The sequence below is a fragment of the Crotalus tigris genome, unplaced genomic scaffold, assembly GCF_016545835.1.
Source record: "Crotalus tigris isolate CLP2741 ecotype Arizona unplaced genomic scaffold, ASM1654583v1 scf7180000018548.2558034, whole genome shotgun sequence".
NCBI lineage: Eukaryota > Metazoa > Chordata > Lepidosauria > Squamata > Viperidae > Crotalus > Crotalus tigris.
In genome coordinates this window covers 2141055-2166365 of record NW_024097071.1, presented here as the reverse complement: position 1 = coordinate 2166365, position 25311 = coordinate 2141055, and the positions used below count along the sequence as shown (strand labels likewise).

The 25311-nt window shown below is 40.4% G+C and overlaps 1 protein-coding gene across 2 annotated transcripts in view; it reads right to left on the bottom strand.

The window, feature by feature from the left end:
* The window catches only part of FAM234B (family with sequence similarity 234 member B), a 33628-nt gene extending 12048 nt beyond the window's left edge, over nucleotides 1-21580 (bottom strand). The window contains exons 1-8 of one of the 2 annotated variants that reach the window (XM_039354163.1): nucleotides 21449-21504; nucleotides 20119-20295; nucleotides 15608-16000; nucleotides 13772-13870; nucleotides 9841-10029; nucleotides 5521-5651; nucleotides 4043-4190; nucleotides 64-205 (exon numbers count right to left, since the gene is read on the bottom strand). In XM_039354163.1, the coding sequence (XP_039210097.1) occupies nucleotides 64-205; nucleotides 4043-4190; nucleotides 5521-5651; nucleotides 9841-10029; nucleotides 13772-13870; nucleotides 15608-15809 (911 nt within the window). In that variant the 5' untranslated portion in view covers nucleotides 15810-16000; nucleotides 20119-20295; nucleotides 21449-21504. Of the gene's footprint in view, nucleotides 1-63; nucleotides 206-4042; nucleotides 4191-5520; nucleotides 5652-9840; nucleotides 10030-13771; nucleotides 13871-15607; nucleotides 16001-20118; nucleotides 20296-21448 lie in introns of both variants that reach the window. The other variant, XM_039354162.1, reaches the window with a different exon arrangement.
* Nucleotides 21581-25311: the final 3731 nt, after the last annotated feature.

The window sequence follows — 25311 nt, the reverse complement described above, 5'->3', positions numbered from 1 at the left end:
TTCACCCTGAATTAAGACTGGATGATTCACAAATTTCACTGTAGAGAAAAGATAGTGTCCCACCTGTAAATATCAATGAACTCTAACATATTGACCGATCTGTGTTTCTCCCACTCTGGTTCTTCGTGCTGCAGCACTGGAGGGAAATTATCATGATTTCTTGCCTGAGCAAAGATATCTCGTAAAGCAACTGCATAGATCGGACCTAGGTAGAAAGAAAATACAAACTCTAAAATTCTCTTGTCTTTGATAAAGCAGGTATGAAATCAGTCAGGAGCTGGAAAGCTAAAGGCATTCAGGTTGCAGTAGGGACATCCCATCATTATGAGAGCCTTTATATGTATACAGATAAAAAAAATAGCCATTCTACAATAATCATATTTTTGTTCAGTAGATCTTGGAGACTTCATGGTGGGTCTGTGGATTTTTCTATCAGAACCCTTTACATTTAGTCTTCAAGCTTTCTCAGAAAAGACATGGCAAACCCTGGACTCACTTAGTGGAACACATGAACTACTTCTGCACTACAGGCCAATACATGTTTCAAGACTCATTTATAGCATTTATAAAATTCTCCTACAGGACTCTTTGTATTTGCATTAATGTGACACATTATCCAAATTATTATTGTGGTTGATCGCATATGTTTAGGGTGGATTTGGCATTTTTACCTACCTATCAAGTCCTTTCCAAGACGCGGGAAAGACAGATGTTGTTTGATGATGTTAAAAGTATTGCTGCAGCATGTAAGTTTTTCCAAATAAAGCTGCCTTTTGCAATTGACTGATGGTGGTTTTGTCAATGCTGAGGGTGTTCAAGTGGTACTCCAGATGTTTTCAGATTGCACCCAAGGTGCATATTAAGATTGATACTATCTTTGCTTTCTTTTGCCATTTTCTATTACTCTGTCTATTTTGTTTTCCACTAGTTCTTGCCTGCAAACAAATGGTATTTCTTGCAGATCTTCCAATGCTACATTATTGCTACTCTGCCATGCCATTGTTTGCACTCAGTCTTTGTGATTGTCTGGCAGCAGCTAAGCAGGCGGCCACTCTTTCTTCAGATAGCATTTGCTGTCTGTTAACACCTTCCCAATTCTAGCTTTGTATGCATTTGTTCTTAAAGCTTAGTTTGTGCAGCCGGAATTAATCCCACTGTCTCTTTCTTCAACTTTATGACTCTTAGCCATTGCCAGTTTTTTTCTGCTATCTAATTTGCTTGCTAGTTTTTTTGTGTATTGGCCATGTAATATTTTGCCTTGCTATGTTGCTTTTTTATTCTTCATATGGTCTTTCTTGTACACCAGTTTGATCTCTCTGGTATTCAGTAAGTTTTCATGATGATGATGATGATGATGATGATGATGATGATGATGATGATAATAATAATAATAATAATAATAACTGGAGCACCACTTGAACACCATTGGCATTGACAAATTCGCTATTAGTCAATTGCAAAAGGCGGCCTTATTAGGAACTGCTTCCATCCTGCGACGATATCTGTAATACCATCAAACATCCCCATCTGCCTAGCCCAGGTCCTGGGTAAGGACTCGATAGGTAGACAAAATGCCAAATCCAGTCTGAACATCTGGCTGACTGTGCGATGATCGATAATAATAATAATAAAGTTGGAAGGTACCTTGGAGGTCATCTAGTCCAACCCCCTGCTCAGGCAGGAAACCCTATACCATTTCAAACAAATGGCTGTCCAGTCTCTTCTTAAAAACTTGCAGTGTTGGAGCATTCACCGCTTCTGGAGGCAGGTTGTTCCACTGGTTGAAGAGCACTGGGCCTAGAAAAGAGCCCAAGGGCACCTCACTACACACTTCCCTCCATGTAGAAGTGGTTCCATTGAGGACCACATGCTGAGTACGGCTGGTCAGCCAGCTACAGATCCATCTGCTGGTGATGCTGTCTAACCCACATTTTTCTATCTTGTCAAGTAGTAGTATGTGATCTACTTTATCAAATGCCTTATTGAAGTCCAAGTAAATTATATCCACAGCATTCCTCTGGTCCACTAATTTTGTCACTTGGTCAAAGAATGCAAATAAGGTTTGTCTGACATGATCTGTTTTTGACAAACCCGTGTTGGCTTTTAGTAATGACTGTGTTTGCCTCTAGGTGTTTGCTGATTCGTTGTTTGATTATCTTTTCCAGAATCTTCCCAGGTATTGAGGTCAGGCTGATAGGTGTATAAATTCCTGGGTCCATTTTTTTTTCCTTTTTGGAAGATGGGAACTACATCAGCTCTTTTCCAGTCCTCCGGTAGTTCCCCAGTGCTCCAGAATCTTTTGTGCATCTCCAGTGCATCTTCTTTAGTGCCCTTCAGATATTCTTCCAATACCTTTTTCTTTTCTTCAACTGTGTGGTGTACTTGCAACATTCCACATCTGCCTATGCTCATTGGCAAGAATCTGTAAACATCACTGCATAGTTGCATTCATTGTCATTATTTTTCTGATCTTCCTATCCAGGGCTTTTAGTTCTGCGTGAATCCAGTTCACTATTCTAGCTGTATATCTAATGACTGGAATTGCCCAGGTGTTCATTGCTTTGATTGTATTTCTGAGTTTGGACTTGAAGATCTTTTATACAGGTAGTCCTCGGCTTATGACCACAAGTGAGCCCAGAATTTATGTTGCTAAGTGAGACATTTGTTAAGTGAGTTTTGCCCCATTTTATGACTTTTCTTGTCACACTTGTTAAGTGAATCACTGCCTTTGTTAAATTAGTGACACAGTTTTTAAGTGAATCTGGCTTCCCCATTTGACTTTGCTTGTTAGAAGGTTGCAAAAGATGATCACATGGCCACGGGACACTGCAACCGTCATAAATATGAAACAGTTGTCAAGCATCCAAATGTAAATCATGTGACTATGTTGCAACAGTCATAAGTGTGAAAAATGGTCATAAGTTACTTTTTCAGTGCTGTTGTAACTTTGAATGCTCACTAAACAAACTGTTGTAAGTCGAGGACTGCCTGTACTCTCTTCATGTGTTCAAATCTAATTTCTTAATTTCAGTGTGCTTGATGATGTCAAATTGAAGGATATCCGGATATTTGTAGTGATCTTCTTCAGACTCTTGATATTATTTCCAATAGGGCATCTAGATTCCTTCCATTTCCACTATTTTCCCGTTGATGGTAAGGGTGGTACATTTACCCAGTCCAAACTCCATTGCAATATCTTCGCTGTATTTACAGACAGTATTGAGCAGTGATTCTATTTCAGATGGTGCTTCAAATTCCTCATGTAAAGGAAGTGGGATAGCCTGGCAGATGCTTTTGATGTTTGATAGCCATGGCCTGACTTGTTCTGTTTTGTTGACAGAGGAATCAGTGCAATGACAAACAGTAGTGGTGATAGTGAGACTCCTTGAAAGATTCTACTCTTGCTATTAATCTCTCCCAGTCTATCACCATTGACTAGCAACTATGCCTCCTACTATGCCATTGATCTTTGCACAAAGCTTCTAATATTTCTATTGACTCCTTCTAGGCACTTGATTATCCAGTTATGTGGCAGAGAGTTGAATGCCTTCTTTTACATTCAAGTTGATGTTCCTTCTCTTGCAGTTTTCCAAAATCATCTTGTCAGTTAGAAGCTGCTCTTTTGTTCTTCTGCTGTTTGGGCCATTTCCTTTTGGCTCAGGTATCGTTATATTTTTAGCTTTTTTATATGACAGAAATTGGTACCTTTCTAAGTGATATAGTGCCAGTTATATGTATATATGAAATAAAAGCTTTTTAAAAGATACTGAATATGGTTGGGTTTTACAGAAAAGTAATGCCCCATAGTGATGTTATTTTTTACCCACCATGCCAATTAGATATTCTTTAGGAATGTAAATCGCTATGCTTGATATGACTTTGGCATTTATAAATTAAATAAATAAATATCCTGAATGTGAAGCCCATGAAATGCTTGTTGTCAGAACCAAAGTGATGCTGCCAGGGTTTATGGGTGAAAGTCTTTCTGTGTAATTTCAATGTGATTTAGAAATAAGAATAAGAAAGCAACTGGACATTTTACCAAAGCCAAACAGGATGTAGACCGCTCCATGGCTGGTGATATAAGTCTGTGGACCAATCAGTTTTCCTCTTCTATTGATATTGTACTTCACAGGTCCTCCCACAGGGTTTCCAGTTTTACCCGATATCAGGATAAAGCTTAATTCTGGCTACATAAGTAAAAAAAGGTAGAAGGAATGTGAAGATGGAAATCCAATCTCACTCTATCTAATGCACATCCAAGAAAGACTGGATGAAAAACATTTTTTTAAACTTTTCTAGCTGCATCCTGTTAATCTTATCAGGTCCTTATTTAGCCAATCTATCAGATGCTGTGGGGAAAGTTGAGCACAGCATATTACAGCAGTTTGCGAATTAACAAAAATCTATAATGTTTTTCTGCTTTGGAAAAGAAGGCTGGCACATTGTGGAAGACTATTCGCTAAGCAATTATTCTAGCCCATGGGTCGGCAACCCGCGGCTCCGGAACCGCATGTGGCTCCTTGAGCCTTCTCCTGCAGCTCCCAGCCTCCTATGCCATTTGCAGAGAGAGAGAGAGAGAGAGAGAGAGAGAGAGAGAGAGAGAGAGAGAGAGAGAGAGAGAGAGAGAAAGAGAGAGAGAGAGAGGGAGAGAGGGAGGGAGGAAAAGAGAAAAAGAGAGAGGGAAAGGAGGGAGAGAGAGAGGGAGAGAAAGATAGAGATGCTGTGGGGAAAGTTGAGCACAGCATATTACAGCAGTTTGCGAATTAACAAAAATCTATAATGTTTTTCTGCTTTGGAAAAGAAGGCTGGCACATTGTGGAAGACTATTCGCTAAGCAATTATTCTAGCCCATGGGTCGGCAACCCGCGGCTCCGGAACCGCATGTGGCTCCTTGAGCCTTCTCCTGCAGCTCCCAGCCTCCTATGCCATTTGCAGAGAGAGAGAGAGAGAGAGAGAGAGAGAGAGAGAGAAAGAGAGAGGGAGTGAGAGAAAGAGGGAGGGAGGAAAAGAGAAAAAGAGAGAGGGAAAGGAGGGAGAGAGAGAGGGAGAGAAAGATAGAGAGGAAAGAGAGAAAGGGAGAGGAAAGAGAGAGAGAAAGAGAGAGAGAGGAGAGAGAAAGAGAGAGGGAGAGACAGAAAGGGAGAGAGAGAGGAGGGAAAGAGGGAGAGGAAAGAGAGAAAGAGAAAGAGAGAGAGAGAGAACTCATGCACAGCAGCCTCTATTTCTTTTTAATTAAACTCTTCAATTAAGCTCCACACACCTTGTGTGTGTGCGCGCGCGTGTGTGCGTGTGTGTGCGTGCAAGTTTGGCGGCTCCCAATGTTTTATTTTCTCTGGGAAACGGGTCCAAATGGCTCTTTGAGTGTTTAAGGTCACCTACCCCTGTTCTAGTCTTCCCTAATCTATTACTCTCTAAATAGCTTGGACACCCTGTTGGAAAAGGCTGCAATAAACTATAAGGAAATAGTGTGTATAGATCTTCCTCCTTCCTGCCCGAGGCTTGGGAAATGCACCCTACCTGTGTTTTACCAATAGTCAAGACCATCAAATCGCTGACCCGATCTCCATCCACATCAGGTATAACAACAGCTGGAGCAGCCAAAATTCCATTAGGAAAGTGGGAGGAATCAAAGGTCCAAACTGGCTTCCCTAAAGGATGATATACAATAAAATTTGTATCAGCCAAGAAGCATCTTACAAACTGGCTAGGGTTTATAGGTAGGGTGTGCTTGATTGATGAGGGCATAGGGGGAGGTGGCAACTGAACAAACTTTAACCAAAAGCTGGTCACATCTACCAAGCACTCAACTTAGCATTTTCCAGGTATGTTAGGATTGCAACTCCAATAATTTATTTTCTAAAGAACATTGGAAATACAAGTAATTAAGTCAGATCCAAGGTTCCCAACCCTGCACTGCGCTGTCCCAGGGCTGCCCCAGCAAACCCCATAGGAGTGTCATAGTTATTACTTAATAAATAGAACTTTTATTGCTGATGGGCACAGTTTGGGGACCACTAGGGGCACCATGAACTCAAAAAATTTGGAAACCTTTATCTTGTTTGTTTTTTTCATATTTGGTGATAATGTTGCAAAACCCAGCAGTCCTAGATTTATAGGTAGTCCTTGACTTGTGACAACAATTGAGATCAGAATTTTGCTCATAAGCCATTGCAGTCTAATGTCGAGTCACATGTTACCAGGCTTGATTTTATGACTATTTTCCAATATTTGTTAAGTGAATCACTGTAGTTGTTAAGCAAGTCACGTGGTCATAAATCTAAATCCAGCTTATCCAATAGGTGTTTTTTGCTGTAAAACATTTTTAAAAAAATCACAAAATGCAATCACATGACCACAGGATGCTGCAACCTGTCATAAATACAAGCCAATTACTAAACATCCAAAATGTAATCACATGATTGCAGACTGAACACAAACTGTTACACCTCCTTCACTCAAGACAAAGTGCTATAGAGCAGGGCTTTTCAACCAGTGGTAAGGGTACCACCTGTGGTACATTGGCACCTGGCAGGTGGTACGCGACCATCCTAGAAAAGTGGCAGCAGGGGAGGGGAATGAGCTGAACCGGCGGCAGCACTGCACAAGCCTGAGCAAGAGATGGCTGGAGCTGCAGGGCTGTCAGGGCTCAGTGGAAGTGCCAGGATCAGTGCTGCTTTCCAGCTGATCGGCGCTTCTTCGGGGCTGTCAGGGCTCAGTGGAAGCATCAGGATCAGCGACAGGCTCCAGCTGGAAAGCAACACTGATCCGGGCGCTTCTGCTGAGCCCAGAAGAAGCGCCAATCAGCTGGAATGTTGCAGCATCTCCGGAGTCTTGTGATTTACATTCAGATGCTTGACAACTGATTCATATTTATGATGGTCATAGTGTCCCAGGGTCATGTGAAGTGACCAAAACCTGCTGCAACCACCCAGCAGACAGGGGGAATAAAAACCAAATACCCCCCACCCTACCCCCGCTGCCAATCCTCAACAGAAATGCTCACAACAATGAAAACCTCGGACAGGAAGAAGAGCACCGCCGGGCGGGCAGGCAGGTGTCTTGCTCAGCTATGGCTTGGGGGGCACTTTTTTCAGTGCCATTGTAACTTTGAACAGTCACTAAGCGAACTGTTGTAAGTCGAGGACTACCTGTACTTTATCACTTTTTTCCTTTTTTTTTAGTCATCAAGTTTTTGACACCTTGCTAGGCGACTGGTGGTACTCAGATGTTACCATATCCTACAAATGGTACAGTGGATGAAAAGGTTGAAAAGCCCTGCTATAGAGTATTGAATGCCAAGACAGCTAGACACCGGAACAGTTTTTTCCCTCATGCCATCACTCTGTTGAACATCTAATTCTCACAGTTCTGTCTAATGGGTACCGTATATGCCGGCGTATAAGGCGACCCGGCGTATAAGACGACCTCCGTCTTTGGCGCCGAGTCACATGCCTAGAATGTCGTCTTATACGCCGGAAACTACCAGTATTTCCAGCATATAAGACGACCCCCGACTTCGGTGCCGATTGTAACGCTTGCGGAAGTCGCCTTATACACCAGCATATACGGTATGTATATCAACCCACAGAGTGAGAGTATTATTATTATTGCTGTAATAATTATTAGTTATTAGTTATTAGTAAATATATTACCCAAAAGTACACTGAGTTAGTTATGTGTGTCCCAGGGCACTCTGTGCATTCACTGGAAATAATATATAATTCCCTATTTAAAAATGGCAGGTCAAGCTGTGGAAGTATGCATAAATGTCAAAAATAATCTAGTAACTAAAAAATATGATATAGAATTTAACTTAAGCTGGAAACCATTAATGGATTATAATTCTACATATGAATATGTACAATCAACATAATACATTAGTTTTTTCTTGAATCATGAAGTAATTTTTAGATGAGATAGAATTTTTTATTAGTTTTTTGTTCTCACATAAAATTCATATTATACTGGCTATACTACCAGATTGCATGTGAGTATTGTTAGTTTGATCCACCATCAGTTCTTGCTCTTTATGTTTTTCATAGTTATTGAGAAATAGTGATCTAGAGCAGGGCTTTTCAACCTTTTCACCGATTGTACCACTTTTAGGATATGGCAATATTCGAGTTAACACCTAGCAAGGTATCAAAAACTTGATGACAAAAAAAAAAACCTGTTCAAAGTTGCAATTGCACTGAAATGACTTATGACCATTTTTCACACGTATGACCATTGCAGCATGCCCTGGGTCATGTGATTTATATTTGGATGCTTGGCAACTGATTCATATTTATGATGATCATAGTGTCCCAGAGTCATGTGATCCCCTTTTGCAACCTTTTGACAAGCAAAGTCAATGGCAGGACTGCTGGTGGCCAAGTGCTAAGGCAGGACTTCCCTCCCTCCCTGCTTCCCTGCCTCCCTCTTTCTCATGCCCACCTCCTTCTGAAGGGAGAATTTGAACCTTCCCCCCCCCCATATTTTCTCTCTTCCATATATTCATCAAACAAGGAAAAGCCTTCAGAGACAGAAAAGACAAACTGCTGAGTGAATTAGCTAAAAAAGGCACATTCCCCTTTAAGAATTAGCTACTGGCTAGAAAGGAAAGTTAAGAAGCGCAGCTGGCACTTAAGGAAGAAAAAAAAATGTAATAAGTATTGGCTGCCAGCTAAGGCAGCCTCCCCAAATGGCTCCATTCATAAGTAAAGGAATGCTGCAGGCAAAATCCATTCAGGAGAAAAATACTTCAAAATCCTTTGCAGCAAAACTTAGAGCTAACAATAGCAGAGCAATAGAAGCTAACAGGAGACATCAGCCATCAACCAAATAGAAATTGCCAAACACTCCTTAAGAACACAAGGCCCACATTGCATAAATCCCAGAACTTCAAAGTCACAAAAGCACATAAGAATCCTTCCACTCTCCATCTCCCTCCCTCCCCCATGCCTCACCTCCAGCCATTGCTGCCTTTTTTCATTCCTCTTGGAGGGTGACCCCTCCCCCACTGCATTTCTTGCCTGTTTGCTGCTGCCAGCACAGGTGGCTCTGCCACAGCAGTTGTAGATCGGCTCATGGCCGGCTTGCTTGATCTCCTCTCCCTTCACCCTCCTCGTCCTTCTTCTTTCCCTTCGGTGAAGCTAGAGCTGACTCTGCCTCCTCCCAAGGCTGCTGCTTTTTTTCTCTCCCCCCCCCAAACTGCCTCCTTTTATAGCCTCTCCTGTCTCCGCCCCCCCCCTCCTTTCTCATGGGGTTGAGCCAGAAGTGAGCCTGGGACCTTTGCCTGCCCCAGCCACTCTGCAGCTCCAGAGGACTCTCTCACAGTAAGTCCTTGCCTGGGCTGGCTCTTTCCTTCCCCCACTACACTTGGCTAGGCAGGGCTGCATATCACCTGCCATTCATTAATGTATCACAAATAGTACGCATACCACCATTTGAAAAGCCCTGATCTAGAGAGTGCTAAGTTGGGGGGCGGGGCGAAGGTGGCAGAAGGAGAATAAAATATAGTTTGACCTGCAAAATATTTGCCATTTTACAAATCTGCATGTTTCTAAAATTGTGTTTTACAATGAAATTATTGAATCTTTTTGAATCCATTATTGAAGATTACATTATTTTATTAAAAGTAATCCATATGGTTAATCCTGAAGAATGAAGGCTGACAAATCAATGGCACAGTAGACCATTGACACTTCTCATCTAAAAGATCAAGTGTTGGAAGAAAAAAAAAGCTGTCCAACAACATATTATTATTCCTTCTATTAAACTTGCGAGTCAGAAAAGGGCTACCAATCATTCACATTTTCAACAGTGTGAATTATTAGCTGCACCAAGTCAACTTACCTGATGAGGCACTCAGAAGACTAAGGAATGTAGAGGTCCCAGTAACAAGGCAGACAGGTTCTACAGAGAATGCAGAGTCCAAATTCTTACACTGCACACCCAGAATCTCTTCTTTAACATGACTGGACCATAAGATGCTGCCGTTCATACCCGAAAGTGCCATTATTGTTACCCATGGTGTGGAGACACCTGAGGACACAGGTACAAGAGATAAATTAATCTTTCTATAATAAAAAGGGAGAAACTGCTGTGAAGTGTTCTGCTGGTTTCAGAATTTTCCAAGGCTACTTGGAAAGTAAAGTATACATTGCAACATATCCCAGGAAGTGAATTAATTCAACTGATTAATTCAACCCTAATATCCCTTTAACACCCTAATCCTAAACTATTTCCTCAGAAATCAGTCCTGCAATGAGATTCGCCTCCTGCATATATTCCCAAAGGATCACAGTTTGAAACTGCTATCGTAAGCACACCGACTCTATTTTAACTATACACAAAATGGAACTGAGCATTTCCAGCTTTTTTCAATAGATAGCAGTTTACTAAATCAGTTTGTTTTCCCAATTCACAATCACTGTGTTAATTATGGTACAATGAAAAAAATAACTTTATTTTTAGTTAACATCCAAGGACCAAGAAATAATCCTCCATGAAAACTGTTTAATAACAAAAAAAGCTTCTTTCAACATGTAAAAAACAAGAAAAAAGTGAAGGAAATGATTGGTCCATTAGTGGGTGGAAGTGGCAAGAAGGTGACAAGCAACAGGGAGAAAGCAGAACTATTTAACTTGGTTTTTTGCATCTGTCTTTACACAAAGGGAAAAAACAGACCAACCTATCAAAACTAGTGCCATAAAAAACAAAATAGAAACACAAGTTAAGATAGGCAAGAAAATGGTAAGTGAGCACCTGTCCAGCCTAGATGAGTTCAAATCGCCAGGACCAGATGGATTACACCCCAAGGTTCTCAAGGAACTGGCAGATGTGATATCGGAACCACTGAACTATATTTTTCAAAGATCCTGGAACACAGGGGAACTACCAAAGGACTGGAAAAGAGCTGATGTAGCTCCCATCCTCAAAAAAGGAAAAAAAAATGGATCCAGGAAATTACAGACCTATCAGCCTGACCTCAATACCTGGGAAGATCCTGGAAAAGATAATCAAATAACAAATCAATGAACACCTAGAGGCAAACAAAGTCATTACTAAAAGCCAACATGGGTTTGTCAAAAATAGATCATGCCAGACAAATCTTATTGCATTCTTTGACCAAGTGACAAAATTAGTGGATCAGAGGAATGCTGTGGACATAATTTACTTGGACTTCAGTAAGGCATTTGATAAAGTAGATCACAACCTACTACTTGATAAGATAGAAAAATGTGGGGTAGACAGAATCACCACCAGATGGATCCATAGCTGGCTGACCGGCCGTACTCAGCGAGTGGTCCTCAATGGAACTGCATCTATATGGAGGGAAGTGTGTAGTGGGGTGCCCCAGGGCTCTGTTCTGGGCCCAGTGCTCTTCAACATCTTCATCAACGATTTGGACAAAGGGATAGATGGGGAACTCATCAAATTTGCAGACGACACCAAGCTGGCAGGAATAGCCAACACTCCAGAAGACAGGCTTAAGATACAGAAGGATCTGGACAGACTTGAACACTGGGCACTAACTAACAAAATGAAATTCAATGGTGAAAAAAGCAAGGTTCTACATTTAGGCAAGAAAAACCAAATGCACAAGTACAGCATAGGTGGCACCATGCTCAATAGTAGTAACTGTGAGAGGGACCTTGGAATCCTAGTAGACAATCACCTAAATATGAGCCAGCAGTGTGCTGCAGCTGCCAAAAAGGCCAACACAGTGCTAGGCTGCATTAACAGAGGGATAGAATCAAGATCACGTGAAGTATTAATACCACTCTACAATGCCTTGGTAAGGCCACATTTGGAATATTGCATCCAGTTTTGGTCACCACGATGTAAAAAAGATGTCGAGACTCTAGAAAGAATATAGAGAAGAGCAACAAAGATGATTAGGGGACTGGAGGCTAAAACATATAAGGAACGGTTGCTAGAATTGGGTATGTCTAGTTTAACGAAGAGAAGAACAAGGGGGGACATGATAGCAGTATTCCAATATCTCAGGGGCTGCCATAAAGAAGCTATTTTCCAAAGCACCTGAAGGCAAGACAAGAAGCAATGGGTGGAAACTAATCAAGGAGAGAAGCAACCTAGAACTAAGGAGAAACTTCCTGACAGTGAGAACAATTAATCAATGGAACAGCCTGCCTCCAGAAGCAGTAAATGCTCCAACACTGGAAGTTTTTTAGAAGAGACTGGACAGCCATTTGTCCGAAATAGTGTAGGGTTTCCTGCCTGAACAGGGAGTTGGACTAGATGACCTCCAAGATCCCTTCCAACTTTACTACTACTATTATTAACACATCAGTCAAAACAAGATTTATTCAGTTTTCTCTGTTGCTTGTTCATGTTCTCTTCACTGAAGAATCTGTTATGAGTCTTTAAACATGCATCACATTGAAGAATCATATAATAAAATAGAACATATATTGTTTTCTGACCCGGGATCTAAAGGGTACCCCAAAATGTCTTCCATGCACACGCTTCCCCTTACCACAATTTCCTGGCCAAAGCCCTACCCAATAAAAGGACTTTTTAAAAACCTCACAATAGTTGGCTTCACATATCAGATTAAATGTTAATGTCATATGTTTGGTTTAGCATGCTGAATCTAATACTATGGATTATAAATCATGTTTTGCAATTTAGTGCAAGGGTCTACAACTTGAGGTCAAAAGATGTGTGTAATTGTCAGAGATCTTCAAAGTTATTATCAAATGAAATTTTTAATGAGCCCAAGGAAGAAAATTACTAAGAGGAAATACATTACTGGAGAGTACTAGTATTAATTACAATTAATTTTATCTAAATACAGATGAAGTGAAATCAAACTGGCTTTTTTTTCCTAGCACTGCCCACTGTTTTTAGTCCTTTCAAGTTCAATGGCCCAAAATCGCTCTTTATAAAAAGAAAAAGCATGTCTATATTGTAGTACAATATGCAAATCCAGCCAACTGTAGCTTAATACAACATATGGTGGCAAAAGTAAAATCAGTCATTTTCTGCAGCAGCCTTTCCTAGCCTGATGCCTCCAATTACCAGCCTCTGGTAAATGCAATTATACACACATTTCAGTTCTTTCTCTTTGGATATAGTGTTGTAGTTGCTATCCCTTTCGTTTGATATTTCATATATCCAAAGAATGCATGAAGAAAGAGATGGGTCAAATGTTCAGAATCTGCTCCCAAAACACTAGTCGGTGCATCCACAACACATTGGGAATAAGATATGAAGTGAGAAGTTTCAACTAAATATTATATACAACCTCCTTTCAAAGATATGCATCTAGAATAGATCAGTGATTTTCAACCTTGGTAACTTTAATAAATGTGGACTTCAACTCCCAGAATACCCCAGTCAGCAATCTCCACTACTATCTCTAGTTATTCTACCTTCCTTTATGCAGTATATACCAAAAAGTGGCAGAGGTTCAAGAAACCAGGCAGCCATGCTAAATTTTGGGGGCCACATGCAGCTTTTGTCTGTTCATTTCTTAGGAACAAAAGAGACAAATTATACTGTACTCTGGACAATGACAGACTGGCCAATATGTATGTGTTTGCTTTTCTTCTCCTTTTTAAAGCAAGTGATTGTTCAGTAAGAAATCAACAACACTAAATATTTTATTTAAAACTGTCACCCAGATATGGAGAAACTGGCTTCATGTCCTTTTCAGGCAAGGGAGCTAGAGAGAAGGTTGGGTTTGTGGGCTGCCAGCTTGCTACAATTTCATTATGTTCTCAATTCTGAACTTACTTGGTAGGATTTGCACACTTACCCAGTACACTAGCATTTTTCAAAGCTGTGAAGGAGAGTAAGACATCAGGGATACCATCATTATTTACATCAAAAAGTTCTGGTGGAAACAGAACTCCATCTGAAAAATAAGGTGTAATAATTACTTTTCTAGAGTGTACATCCCATCTATTCTAAACATATTTAGGATGGCTATTGATACAGCAATCATAAAAATCTTGTGGCAAATGTAATCTCACTACTTTCTGCAGCTTAACCCACTCAGACATATTTCTTGACCATTTAATCAATACACTTGAGCTAACATCTCACAAAACTACATTCTTGAGAAGCTTTTGACCCCTCATCCAGAAACTCAATGTCACTACGATTGCTATAAATGTAAGGGAGAGTTCAGATCACCTAAAATCCAAGTACATTATGTACCTGGCATGAGTTCTACAACATTTCAATATGAGTAAAAGAGAATTGAACAAAGTTGATGCCAGGACTGGCCCAAAGCAACACACTGGAATCTACGCAGCAGGAAAGATAAGTTACTGATGTAAAGCTGTTTTGAGGATGACTTCCTTTCATGCTGTGATTTTTAGAAACTACAAATCCTGCTCTTCACTCTCAATATAATAGCTCTTGCACAGACTAGGTATCTTGTACTGTACTAAATATCAAATTTGTTATACCGTTTCTATATAATTCTGAAGTGAGAAACATGGAGATCCAAAGATACCAAAAAGAGCATTTAAAAATGGCATTTCTAGCTTCAGAATAACAAATTAAGCAAATTAAGAAATAAAAGATAATTGTTTTGTTTCCAGGAAAAATTTAAGTCCTCAGTTTTATTTCTCTGTCCAAAGGTCAAATTTAGTTAACATTCCTATGTATGACTCAAAAGATTCACATATGCACATTAATTATACAGCCATTAAATGTTCAACTGGATAGAGCATTTAGTTCAATGTATGTGTAATTGCTATATTCAGAATCAAAGAAAATAAATCTTTGAACAGAATAACTGCTACAGGATTAAATATATTTATGTAACTGGTTTAAAAATAAGCTTTAACATATTTTGTTTATGGAATTTGAAATAATTTGGAACAATTGCTTTAATTGGACATAACCTAAGATAGCTTTTACTAAATTGAAATAAAACTTTCAAAACGGTACAAGTAAAATATACTTAGATGTAATATTTTATATCAGAGAGTTATGGTTTTGGGAAGATATGGATTTATAGCTATTTGTGTATATGCATGTTTGGAAGACTGATACTTACATTTTGATCCAATCTCTTTTTATAGACTTTTGTGTGCAATTATTTGTTTTGAAAGATTAGCCAGTTTTTCATGACATAGATCCAGATTATTCACTTCCCTTCAAGTATTTATTTTTGGTAGAACCCACCTTTGAAAGTTTTAATGTCTACAAGACATTAAAGCCTTGGATTAAGGCTATTTGCTGCCTTTCCTCCAAATACTTTGCGCCTTATCCCTCCACTTATTATCCTTTCAACTACCATGAGTAGCATTTTCAACCTGAACCTTCTTAGATGAAATGTGATAGTCTATATCCATTGCCTCATATTGGCTGTGTAGTATAGTTTTGTACAACATTAGTGGGGGGAAATGCAGAAAGTTCTACTTCATCTACCATTCCAAAATTTTGCTTTTCCATCTTCTCACTGTTGATTGATATGCCAATCTATATACATCTTCTATTACCAATAACAGACAAGTATTAACTATACTTGTATTAACTATACAAGTATTAACTATAAATTTTCCCCAAACTCTCAGTATCTTTCTGGGTAGGGTATACATTTCATAATCTAAGATGTGTATTTCCAGATATTTCTTACCTGCCACTTGACCTAGGTTGTGAATCCAAGTATTATGTAAGTCTCTTGGTGGACAAGGAATGAGGAAAGCACACACCAGCACAAGGATCATGGAGATAACCACAGTGAGTAAAAAGATGGCAGTGCGCAAATAAGGCATCAAGGAACCGGTTGTCTTCTGTTCCAAACCATTGTTCATTTCACTTGGGTACTCTTCTATCATACCCTCCGAGAGATGCTGCTTGGCTATACCAGCTTCCACATCGGAATCCACATCCTGGATTTCCCCGAGGGGACTTTTCCCATTTTTAACTCCACCATTCTTCTGCAGATTGAGGACCAAGTCATCTTCGCTCTCATCACTGTCAGCCTGAGTGAGAGGGTCATATTCTCCAAGATCTGGACTCTTCTTACCTGAGAAGGTAGATGGAAAATAAGATGTATGATGAAAGAACCTGTGGCATTTTTAGGACCACTAAAAATGATCTAAAACAGGGGTGTCAAACTCAATTTTATTGAGGGCCGCATCAGCATTGCGGTTGCCCTGGGGGGTGAGGGGGGGCGGCCTACTGAGTGGGCATGGATGGAGTGGGTGTGGCCTACTGGGTGGACGGACATGGTCAGCTCTACATCGTTCACCTCAAGGGGCCTGGGCAGGCATGGAACAGATCTGAGAATCTCTGGCAGAAGGAGGTGAGACCAGGGCAAGAGCCAAGGCATGGTCCATTTCTTCATTCCTCACAAAGGGTGACACCTCCCCAGCATGCACTCAGGGGGCAGGGCCGACACAGCAGAGGCTGGTTCCTCGCTGTTTCTAGATGGCCTTGTGAAGATAAGACTGAATGCATTTCAGCATAGATGGCCACCACAAAATTGTACATTGGCTTGCAGCCGGCCAGGGCCAAGGCAGCGGGGGCCATTCCCTCACTGTTTCCAGGATGGCTTTGTGGGCCACGTGAAACCATTTTGCGGGCCGCATCTGGCCCCCGGGCCTTGTGTTTGACATGTCTGATCTAAAAGAAAGGAAGGCAATTTATTACATAAGGTAATGGGCATGCTTGCTGCATAGAGATGACACTATTGGACAGAAGACAAAGTCTGCCTATATTTCAAAAATTATTTTGAATTAATTTTATTTTTATTCATCAAATTTATTGGTCACCCATTTCAATGTAGGCAGAGCTTTTCTAAGAAAAAATGGGTATGGATTATCTGATTGTTAATGCCTTTATTTCTATAATAGAAAATAATTATCTGTGAAGCTATTATTTTGTTCCTTTATGGTTAACCTATAGATGCCAAAGTTCTATCCCCTTAACCATCTTTTTGGTGAGGCAGTTAAAAAAATTCTCTCACCTGCTTTCAAAGCACAATAATTAAAAAACCTTTGATTTTGTAGCCTATCATTGTTTATGGCCTAGTACTGTAAACTTACAGTGGACAAGAATTTTTTTTTCAAAGTTTTGTTTCCTGAAAACCCTTTTGTTTCCTGATAGACCCTTTCAGACTGAATACAAATATAATTTTGACCATTTCTTTTTAATGTAATGCCACTCTCTTGCACAGCTGTCCCATCACATATGTAACAACAATACTTGATATATCCAAGCTTTAGTCCAAGCAGCAAAACTACTACTTTTAGATCTTTGCAGATATTCCAGTTGTGCTTGGTGTACTGGATGTGCTTCAACAACAGTTCCACATATATTTCTTTCCTATGTGCAGCATAACTAATAGGTACTGAAAGTTGTATGTTGCCATTGTGTAAAAACAAATGGTTTCTATAAAACGGTATGTGATAGTTTAAATTACAGGTTATTTTCATGATTAATAGCCAAAAATCTATAAACGTGTTCAGGAAGCAAAATATTTGTTTAGTGTTATCACAGCAACACTTTTCACAGTATTCCTAGAGTAATGTTCAAAATACAAAAGGAGTTAACAAATCATTTTGACTTTATAGCTCAAATAGAAAGGAACTTTAAACTACAGTACTATTATCAGTGAATACTTACCTGGAAGTAAGCATGTATAATAGTATGATTTACTTCCCATAAATATGCTTGAGATCACACTTTAAGGTTCCATGAACCATATCTAACCTGGTTTACTATTGCAAGAAACATGCCTTCTATTACTATACTTTTTAAAAAGAATCTCACACAAACCCAATCATATCAAAGACTAAGTTGTCAATTTCTTTTGCCTGCTTTGGATAGGCAAAGCAAAATTGATAAGTAAAAAAAAAGGAGTACCTGTGGATTACTCCGCTAGTTGTTGCTGACTATAGAGGGAGCGGTACTCATCTCCGTTTCAAGGCCATTGAACCAGTGCTCTCCAAAAAGATTTCCGTGGTCATGTGGCCAGCATGATATCACAGGGCACCGTTACCTTCTCACCAATGTAATACCTATTTATCTACTTGCATTTGTATGCTTTTGAATTGCTAAGAACTGGGGCAAGGATGGGAGCTCACCCCATTGCGTCACAGTCAGGTCTGGGCTGCAGGCTTTCCAGTCAACAAACCCAGCATCTTAATCACCAAGCCACCACTCACGTAACCCAAATAAACCAATATAAAAATAATTTATAAATAAATCAGCACCTACGTGTGCCCATGTGCTACATGGCTCTCAGTGGCCTATCAGGCTCTTCATCTGAAATTGTGCTTAAATATCCTTTTAATTACAACAAAATTAAGTGAAAAGTTAGCCTAATGCAAAATAAATATCCCTCTTTGGGCATCTTCTTTATTACCAAGAAAGATGAAGTTAACTTGAGGACTAAGATATTGTGGCAGGAGGAGCCTCACTACTTTGCTTTGATTCATGAATGTTTTGAAACTTTTTTTTTAATTTTTATTTTTAACCAACAAAACAGAACAAAACAAAACATAACACACATACACACACAATATATACTCCTCCTTTTTTTTACAGCAATTACATAATGGTAATCTAATATTTACATTTCCCCCTTATTCTTCTTTAGGATATTTGTCCTTATAGCCCCATTATTTCTTATTTACATTTTTCTTCCTTCATGTTCTACTTCTTACTAAGAATAATTCATATTATTATTATTATACATTATTATACACATATTTTCACTTTTGACCTTTCCATATTTATTCTCCTCTATTATTTCTAGTCTCCAACCAGACATACACCTTGTTCCATACTATATAATACTCTGTGTCTTCCTTTTCTTTTATCTCTTTTGTTAATTTGTCCATCTCAGCACTTTCCAGGATTTTTCTTATTACTTCTTCCTCTGATTGTTATTCTCATTTTTCCAGCACTGTGCATATGCTATTCTTGCCGCCGTTATTATATGTAAAATTAAGTACCATATTTCTTTACTATATTTGAATATTTTGAAACTTATGTGGCAGCTATGGAACTGTCACATTTCCACTGCTTTGAAAATGTTATGGACACTGTGTGTTTTCAATTTTATCCCATTTATTTACTACCTCATTCCCCATGAATTCTTTACTTTTTTGCAGTAAGATTTAAAATACATTTTTAAATGTAACAAAATCTATGCTAATCAAGTATCAAATGCAAAGTAAAACATACTATACAAACCCAATTGGAGCTAAATATTCTCAGTGCCTGGAGAAAAAAGGGAAAATATGGGATAGACTCTACATGACTGCATTTTAAAAGGAATAATAATAATTACAGAGAAAAGGCTCTATTTGATAGAAAGGAGGAAAAAAATGCTTTAAAAGGGGATTACTTTTCTAATGACCAAGGCAGCTGAGAGAATTCCCAATCAGAAGTGCATTACCTCAACTCTCCAGGATTTTCTCTTCCTGGGAATTTGCAGATCTATGCCAAAGTAAATAAGATAAAGGAAATGCAGAATCTGAAGCCCACCATTATTAATCCAATTCTAGCATAAAAGAGGACAAGGCTTTCTCCTCAATTTTTTTTTCTTTTGCCATTAAGTCAACCTTAATTCCTCACAGCTGCCCAGACAGGTTCCTGGAGTTTCCTTGACATGATTTAAGAAGTGGTTGCTATTGTCTCCTTCCCAGGACTGTGTGTGTGTGTGTGTGTGTGTGTGTGTGTGTGTGTGTTTGTGTGTGTGTGTGTATGTGACTGGCCCAAGGTCATCCAGCTGGCTTCATGCCTAAAGCAGGGCTAGAATTCAGTCTCTCAGTTTCTATCCTACTTTTAATTATGATACCAAACTTGTTCTCTTTACATTTACATAAGATACTTGATTTACTTTTGCTAGTCCACAAGGAGCTAGATGAATATTCCAAATTTTTAGCTAATAGCAAGATGTTAACTATCAAAAAAAAAAAGCTTCTTAGATGTACTTTCTCATTTCTATCTGAATTTTTCGGGCTCTAACTCACCAAATCAAATTATGTGCCATAATTTATTTATTTATTTATGAGACTTATATATCGCTTTTAAGTGTGAGCACTCTCTAAGCGGTGTACACCAGTAAGCAATGTATATATATATATATATATTTACATTGCCCCCAACAATCTGGGTCCTCATTTTACCTACCCCGGAAGGATGGAAGGCTGAGATAATGCACTCATTCAAACTGTATTTAACTGGAATTTTTTCAATCAATTTTCCAGAATTTCCCAATTCACTGAAGAGAGCACAGCTCACAGTTCTCACTGTTCAATTCTCTCTAATGTTTCTCTGCATCTTTACACAAGGTTACAGCCTTTAAACCTATTAAAATGTAAAAAAAAGATAAATATGTTTTTTTTCATCATATTCCTGTATCATCCATCTCACTTAAATGACTTAAATCTTAAGGTTAAGACTAACCCAATAGAAAATCCTGGACAAGATAAGCCAAGCTGTACAAGAAAGTTATTATTCATTGAGCTTGGTACACAGTTTGATGTGCAACCTCACTCAACCATGAAAACCTTAAAATAAGACTTTAAACTTCAGGAGATATAACTATAATTAAAGAGATGACAAAAACCCAGTTAACTCAACCACAACCTTCCCAGCACTTTCACCTAACAGCTAGGCAGGTTACAAATGGACAGCTGCTACCACATCCAATAAACAAGGATTGTATTATTTATTCTCCCCTTTTCTGCTAAGAAACAAAACAAAGCATTCCAAATCCAAAAGCATTATTTAAACCCCCTGAAAATTCCATGAATGAAGCTGAAGATGACTGCAACATAGTATCATAGCCAAAAAAGTATCTGGCTCCCATTATCACTATCTGTCAAGTTCTCAAATAATTTCTTAACTTCCAAAACAAGTTATTCTTAGGGAAATGTAAATATTTGCAAAAATGCTGGCTAGCAATATATTGATCCAAACTGCTCTTAGGAACAAAGATTGCACAAACAGGCAGACCTATTTTTCCATCTCTGTTGCAACAGTAAAACAATACCTGTTCATTCCTCTATCTCAAAGCTTCACCCCATCACTTTCCCTGGGACCAGCACTGTCTCAGTTTCTTTTGCCATCAAGGTCAGCAACGTTTAACCCTTCCTCCCCACAAAAGAACTGGGTCGTCTGTGCACCTGTATTGCGCATCCACAAACACTTAACAAAGATAGCCAAGATTTATCTCATTCGCCTCTCCGCTCCTATATTAATTATCCTTATTCTTTCAATCCATTCATCTTTCTTTTTCGTTATCATGGTCAGAGATAAAGGGCATCTGCTGGGACCCGGATATACGCGGGGAGGAGGTTAGTGGGTCTATTCTCCAGATGGAACCCGGATGCTCTCTCGGACTGAGAAATCTGAGTCTAAAACGCCCCAGCCCTGCATACTCCAGAGATGTCATCCTCATCCTGCCCACTCCGCATTTCCCACCAGCATTTGGCGCGCTGCAAGTCAAGACCCCTACCTGGCAGCTTCAGCGCCCGTGACAGCACCGTAGCCATGCTGGCGACAGGAGACGCGCATGCGCTCGACTCTTCTGCCTCCTGGGAAGTGTAGTTTTGCAGACAGAAGCATTAAGTTGTTAATGATCTTTAACGTGTTTGCACGAAAATTACGTAGATGGGAAAACAGCCGACAGTCTGCGTTTGTAATTAGCTTTGCAACTGTATATATTTTACAGCTGAGAGCGCCTTAAGTGATCAGAGTAAGGCATTTTGTTTTTCTAAGTGGCTGGATCATATGACAGAATGCAAGTGATCCACTTCAGCTTTCCCTAAACTGTTGGGTACCAATTCTTCATAGTGTCCTTTCCGGCTAGGACACTAAAGAGATAAGCCAAACTTTGCTAATATAGGAACTGCGACTTCTGGGAGATAATATTCAGTTGGCTCATAGTTTGGCGGCAGGACTTCTCCTCCTCCTCTTCCCCCCCCCACACACCCCTCGGTCATTCTAATACAGTAAATCAAATGTTTCAATCAAAGGATTTCAGTTTGTAAGTTTCTTTTCTTCGAAAGGGACAGCTGTGAGGCACTGGAAGGGACGAGAGTCGTCAAGTGTTTTGCTGGTTTTTTTCACGATCTGATTTTATTTTGCTTTCCGACAGAAAAAAAACAGACCAAACAGAATGCTTCTTTCCTTGATATACTGGGACTACAATTTCCATTTGGGGAGCTGAGGAGAATTGTATTTTAATCGGGGGGAGGAGGCACTTGGCTGGAAAGATTACTTGTGTTTCAGTCGTGGGAGGGAGGGGCATTAGCGGGCGTCTTCAGAGGAAGCGCCTTTCAAGTGCTTTGGTCCCTAGCCAACAGTCCAAGGATCGGAGAATGAAAACGAGCTTTGCAATCAGGATACTCAGAGTTTCCGCTTATTTTCAGGATCAGGATGGTTTTCTATGACTGGAATGCGTTGCTTGTCCTTTCTCTAAAGAAATTATGGTGCAGCTTTTCTTGGCACCAACATTTTCGATTCTGTAGATAGCACTGTCAGTATTTGTAGTCCCAGATATATAAACATTAATGCCTCAATATTCAACACAATTTTGATTTGCAACCAAAATGAACTTTGGCTCCAGTTAAGAACCTCAGCAGCCTACAGAAGGCAGACAGTGATCTGAAACAAGCCATGGGAGTATGTGTGATGCCACAGTCTTTTTGACCTGGATCACAAATACCTTTTAAAATGGAATGACACTAATGCCATTAAAAAAAAAAACCTGTAGTGCATGCATGAATATGTAAACATAAAATCATAGGGCTGAAGGTACCTTGGAGGTCTCCTAGCCCAACCCCCTGCTCAAGGCAGGAAACCTTATATCATTCCTGTCAAATGATTGTCCAATCTGTTTTTGAAAACCTCCAGAGATGGAACACTCTGGGAGACAAGCTATTCCATTGATTGTTCTCACTGTCAGAAAATTTATCCTATTTCTTAGATCTCTCTTTAACAAATTTCTACCCATTACTTCTTGGATGGAAATGTTGCATTATTGTAAATAAAATCTATATTAACCCCTTGGCTATCCTTGCAAATTCTTGTTCAGATTTTTTTAACTCCCTGGAGAAATAGTACAACAATGATCTGACCTGCTCAAAAGGAACTTTCTTTTTCATAACAGTGTCAGGATAGAATAGGGATGGTGTCAGCCTAAGGGAGTTTGTGGTTGAAGCATGTTGTAGGAGCAGTCTAGTCACTTGAGTGGGTATAGATGGTCTCAACCTCTGTTTATACCACTGGCAAACATGGAGAGAGGCTCTAGCAGCTATTGGAGGGAACATTTGCAGGGTTAATTTCTCTTTGTTGCAACTACTGCTTAGATAGCTTTCCATAGAGCCACAGTTATGGATTAGTGAGTCCAGGATAACAACATTGAGGGGTTCCAGAATGATTGGGCAGAATCAGATGGATCAGCAACCAGGAAAGACGCCAAAGCCAGACAAAATGGTGTGGATCAAACTGACTGAGGAACTGGTAGCATAGTGATAGCTCAACAACAATAACCAATCAGTAAGTAGTTCAGGGGAGTAGAGATACTTAACACTCAGCAGAGACTCCACCAATCATCTCATGGAGTTTAGCTGTATTTTGGCTGCAGTGGAGCCAGTGAAAATCTTTGATCTGGCTGCAGTGGCAATAATGACTTGGCTGCAACTGACAGCTTTTAAGGGTGGGGAGCTGTGATGTCTTGCTCAGCTGCAGGAGTGGTGATGACCCAGGGAAGTGTTGCAGAAGACCTGCGACCCAGGTGCCAAATGTGAGTGGCAGCAGAAGAGCAATCAGACTGATAGTTCAGTTGGAGGCTGACCTGAGTTTTACAGCTGCCATGGAGCCGATCATTCTGAGCAGCAGCCATCTTGCCCCTATGGCAAGGGGGACTGAAGGGATAGGATCATATACCATCTTTGCTATCTTATGTCAATGTGTAGTATCAAAAAAACCTACAAAAACCTGGAAGTAGATGGAGAAAGACTTTAGCTGTAGCTGTAGTGGATTATGTGGAATGGAGGCAAGCAAGCAGAAGCACCTAAATTCCCTCCAGGAGGAAAGTAGAGAAGTGCAATGGTAACTGTTAAGTCTTTGAAGCAAAGGCAAAGGAAAAGGACACATTGCTGTATAACAACCTTTTATTGTGCATTCAGTCAAAACTCCAACAACGAGCAGAGGCACGCAGGCTTCCTTTTATAAGCCCAGATCCCCGGACAACATGGTTACATAATAAGTCACTTTTCGCGCCTTGCGCACACACGCAAAGCCAGTGCCACTCAGTCTGGTCCCGGGCAGCTTTTGCAAAGCCCGGGACCATTGCAACATCCCAAGCCTGCATTCGCAGGCTCAGGACACAACTCCCCTCCCCCCTAGCTTGGAACACTCTGACATCCAAGCATGGAAGGGATTCCTTATTCTTGCCACCACTCACACTTCCTATCCTTGCTTTCTTATTACAAGACACTTAAATTATAATCAAAACAAAATACATTATTACAGTATTCTTAAGGGTAGTACCCCTTGTAACTGGACAGCAGTTTTACAAAGTCTGAAAGATATTGGGGGGGGGGGCTTGGTCCTTTGCGACCTCCTCAGATCGGGAGAGTTCCCTGGGTCCAGTCCATGACCCACTATGTTAGACGAGCCCAGACATGGATGGCCACTTACTTCAGGAGACCCTGGTGTTGTTGCCTGACCTACCTGCTTGCCTGCCAGGCTCAGTAGGTCAGGGCTTTGCTGGCCCCCATACCTGCCCCTCTGATCTGCCCCTCTGCTGATCTGCCCCTCTGCTGATTGGCTGAGCCCTCTACACTCAACCCAACATCTCTTGGAGGGTGGTAGTCCCCGGATCCACAATGGACCCTTCTTGGGAGCACTGTCCCTCACCTCCAAGGTCCGTGGAGGAATAGTCAAGAGGGGCTACAGGCCCCCTGTATCCCGTGGACCCTGATGTGGTGCCTGAGGTGCCAGAGTCAAGAGTAGCCTCTCTGCTTGCCCCCCTTTCAGAGGACCTCCTTCTGTAAACAATTGCAGAATTGAACCTGCTTCCTTGCTGTGTTGCCAGTTCTTGCACATTATATGAGTTATGTGGAAACCCCCAGTCAGTCTCCCTGTCTGGAGTGTTACTGGTTCTGTGTAGAATATGTGGATGCCCCTGGGGTGACTCCCTGGCTGGAGTGTGTCTGGGTGTGTGGAATAATTCTCTGCCCCATGAATTCCTGTTTGGAGCACTTGCGGAATCTTGAGATGGGGGATCAATGATCTCCTCAGCTGCCAGTAATGGCTACTGACATTGATCCTCAGAATGCACTTTATGACCTTCCTCCCCCCCCCAGTGCA